Raw genomic sequence first — 4,064 nt, 5'->3', positions numbered from 1 at the left:
GCTATTTCGTGGTTTTTCCTTCCTGGCTTGGGTATGAACACGACTTTTACCCTTCTCCAGCTTTTAGGAATGTAGCACAAGGTAATAGTAGCCTTAAAAATAGTCTCAAGTATCGGTGCTATCTCTTCCTTCACCCTCTGGAGCATTGCTGGGATTACGCCATCTGGTCCAGGGGATTTGAAGGGAGAGAAGCTGTTAATAGCGTAAATAATCTTTTCCCTGCTCACGATCGAGTTCAACAGTATACTGCTAGTTGAACCAGGTTCAATTGACCCTGATGTGGGTGGATGTCGAATACATCCCGGGAAATGGAACTTGATTAACGTGTTTAGAGAATCACTAGCTGTGTTCGTCCACACCCCGTTTTCTCCCTTAATGAGTGTGATATTTGTGTGTTCTTTTCATAGGATTTTGCTGAGCCTGACTGAGTCTTTAGAGTTCTCTATAGAAGAGCAGTAAGATTGCCAGGATTTAGTTTTAGATTTTCTCAATTCCTTTTTATAAGATCTTAGGGCGCTTTTATAAGGCGCCCAGTTTTTAGTTCTAAAGCAATCATTGTAGATTTTCCTTATTTTGTCTCTTTGGGCTCTGAGATCCCCATTCCACCAGGGTGGGGATTTCTTTCTTGCTGTACTAACTGGAGTTGATCTTTCAAAGGCTTTCTTCATAACCTCTTCTAGTTTATTTACTCTATTATCAAGGTCCTCAACTGTAGTGACAGTTGTATTTAGTGGGAGCTTACTTAGTTTACGCTTAAGTGTGTTACTATATCTTTCCCAATTAGTCCTGTGGGGGTTTCTGTATTTCGAGGGGGTGTTGGAAATTCCGTGCAGATTAAAGAGGATCAGACGGTGATCAGACATTGAAGGCCTATCAGATACTCTCCACTCTTCTACAGACACGCTGTCGTTCTCTGACAACAGGGTTAGATCCAGCACCTCCTCCCATCCAGGAAACCGGTTTGAACTCGGGAATATGAATGTGGGTGTATTACCTCTATTGCAGATGCTTAAGTTTGTATTTAATAAGAAGTGTAGTAAAGACTCACCTCGGTCGTTCTCCGTAGAACTACCCCAAACTGGATGCCTTGCATTCGCATCGCAGCCGACGACTATAATTTGTCTGGGTTTTTGGCTATTATCTCCTGGATTTCGGTTGGCGGACTGTTCCTATCGTGGGCCATGTATGATGAGGCCAGGAGTATACTTGGCTGTCCGGTGGTCTCCACCTTAACCATTGTTGTATCTGATGTGCTGAAATTAGAGCAAAGGAATGCATTTATACCGTTCTTGATAAGAATACACGCCCGCGTTTACCCACCTCGCTCTTATAGTAGAGTTTATAATTATTTATGTTTAGTCCCATGACTGTATCGTGCTTGACCCAGGGCTCTTGAATTAGGCTAATGTCTATATCCTCCTCACTGAGAAGGACAACTAGATTATCTGTAGCACATTTGCAGTGCTGCAGATTTATTTGGGCTACTTTAAGTTTCCGGTTCAGGGTCATCTGTCAGCTTCACACCCATGAGAAGCTCACCAGCTCCATCAACCCCGGGATCTTCTTCTACCGGGCTAACCTCTCCGAGGAATACCCGCACTCTAGCCTTACGGATACCGAAGCAGAGCCGATAGTCAGCCTTCTCTAAGGCGTCTAGGAATTCTGCGAAAATAGCTAGCAGAATGGGCTTATTTGTAGGCCTTCTTGGCTCTTCAACCTTTATAAGCTCCCATTCCTCGATCGCCGGTATGTCTTTATTATGTAGCTTAAGACACCGCAGCAACTTTTCGCCTGATTCATCCATCGGAGGCAGCCAAATGCGTGCACGTGGTCTCCTTGGAATGTCCTTAGCTGGAATCAGCTTGAGCTTCAAGCCGACAAAAGTGTCGCTGATCTTAGCGACGCATCCAGCAAGGAAATCCAGGGAGAACTGGTTCGCGCACTTGACTACCCGGTATCCCCGTAGGGATTCCGACGAGTCGAACTCTGGGTGAGGACCTTCGGGGTTGTCGAGTACGTAGTTCATTACGAGGCTCGACAGCCTCACATCAATCTCCACCCATTTTTGCTGCACTGCCAGCGGTGTCTTGCTATTTTCATCTATTATCGCCGCCTGTAGGTGATCTCTGGCGACGTCACTAAAATAGCGATGCTTCGCGGGTGCTGCGGACTCCGCATCACCTCCTTGCTTAGCCTTCTTTGCAATGGCCCCTTGGCCGCCTTCATTATGAGAGCGGTTCCGGTTCTTTGCTTCGGTGGCCTCGATTGTGGCTGCACGATCTGTCTGTAACTTTTCGTACTCTTCCACTATTTGCATGTATTTTGCCTTGTCTTCCTCGTCACGCTCATGTACCGTACCGGCCGCTGCATTTTTGTCAATTTTATTTAACATATACAGCGCCTTCTGGTACATCTGTCTCATGACCACGCCCGAGGGTTTCCTTTTCTTAGAGGCGGGATTGCTGCCTGCAACGGCCGCCGATTTGCTGGTTGTTGGTTGCTCGTCTGGAGTACTACGGCAGGCACTACCGGTGCTATTTTTGACTATTTGCAGAGTGGTGATACTTTGTCGGGCATCTTCCACCCTGCTGGTTTCTGGCGCTTGTACAACTGGGGTACTATGGCTGGCGCCACCATTAGTACTTGCAACCATCTTACCTGTCTTTAGGGATTTGAGGAGCTGCTCCTACTCTGACAGCGTTACGTCGTCCCCTTCTTCGCTGGTACGCTGTTCATGTTGCAGTTGTTGGTTTGTTTGTTGTTGGTTTTTTGTTTGTTCTTGTTTTTCCATATGTGGTCCCACGAGTAGTCCGGAAAGGGTTAGTCGCTCGTCCGCAGAGCCGGGATGCGTAGAGAAGGCACTTCTTACAACCGACATTGCCCGGGCATCGGAGGGGACCGTACGCGACCAGCCATTTTTTACTACCCGCTGGCCATTCATCCAACGGCACGGCTGCCTACACACCTTGGCTTGGGTAGTGTAGGTACGGTAATCCTGCCATTTCCACCTTCAGCAATAAAAACAACACCCCAGCTTGGACTGTTAAGGAATATTGCCGAAGGCTTCAATACCAGGCTTCCCTCTTAGTTCATGGAGGCATGATACAATTCACACTGTGAATTATACCATGACACCATTTAAACCCCCTCGCCACGGCAAGACGACCAACGCTGAGGAGGCTCTGCGTTTATTTATCGACCTCAAATCTATTATATAGGTGATTTTTATAATAAAAGTCTATCTACACATATCAGTGCCATACCTGCCAGTGAAAAATATAATATCGTTGCCCCAGTCCCAAATAGAGTTGTTCAGACCGTCCGGCACAGTGCCGTTTTATACCGTCAGTGCTGCTTTAATTTTCGTTCTGCAATTTTTTTAATGCACTCTAAAAACGCAATTTAAAACTGCTACTGAAAAGTGTTTATTTTCAAACAAAATCTGTGTTAGTATACGCAAAAGATGTTCAAGACCGGATTTTTGAACATGAGATGTTTAAAGTATACACATGAAATGTTTAAAATTGCAAACGTTTTTAACGCAAAAATACATTCCCTCCTAAAAAAAACAGAATTAAGTACATTTTGTGTGTAATTTTGCTCTATGCGACAAATTTGGTATGTAAAAGTAAACAGGCAGTGTTTAATTTTATTAACACGGTGTCTAAATTTGCAAACATTAGGTAACTGGTAACCTCTCTTAATATGCTAACTAATGATTTAACTACACTTTAAAATAGTTAAATTAACGGCCCTAAGAGCCAAATTCACAGTGCTGTACTGAAAATCTGTAGTTAACTGCCGATTCTAAATTAACTACGCACTGTGAATTTGGCTTTAAGTGTTAAGAATTCCACAAACATATTTCAAATTTGTTCTGCGCCACACATATGGTAAGTAAAAGTTAAAAAGCAGTATTTAAATTTATTAACACGGTGTGCAAATTTACATACATTAAGAGGGGAAACTGGTTATCTTTTTTTAATATGCTTAAATTTAAACAACATTTTTTTAGAGTGTAGTTAACTCGGCAAAGATTTGTTTGTGTATTTCACTGACGAGCT

The 4,064-nt window shown here is 43.9% G+C and overlaps 1 protein-coding gene across 1 annotated transcript; it reads right to left on the bottom strand.

Moving 5' to 3' along the window:
* Window positions 1–1,644: 1,644 nt before the first annotated feature.
* On the bottom strand, window positions 1,645–2,653 carry LOC108369921 (uncharacterized). Its single transcript, XM_017625134.1, has 2 exons — window positions 1,718–2,653; window positions 1,645–1,653 (listed from the first exon to the last, which is right to left on the bottom strand). Exons 1-2 carry the CDS (start codon window positions 2,651–2,653, stop codon window positions 1,645–1,647), a joined length of 945 nt encoding a protein of 314 aa, XP_017480623.1.
* Between the last annotated feature and the right edge of the window lie 1,411 nt (window positions 2,654–4,064).

Source organism: Rhagoletis zephyria, unplaced genomic scaffold (genome assembly GCF_001687245.7).
Source record: "Rhagoletis zephyria isolate East Lansing unplaced genomic scaffold, Rhagoletis_zephyria_1.1 Rzeph_scaffold_00060, whole genome shotgun sequence".
NCBI lineage: Eukaryota > Metazoa > Arthropoda > Insecta > Diptera > Tephritidae > Rhagoletis > Rhagoletis zephyria.
The sequence above is the reverse complement of the archived record's forward strand: the minus strand, read 5'-3'. Positions and strand labels throughout refer to the sequence as shown.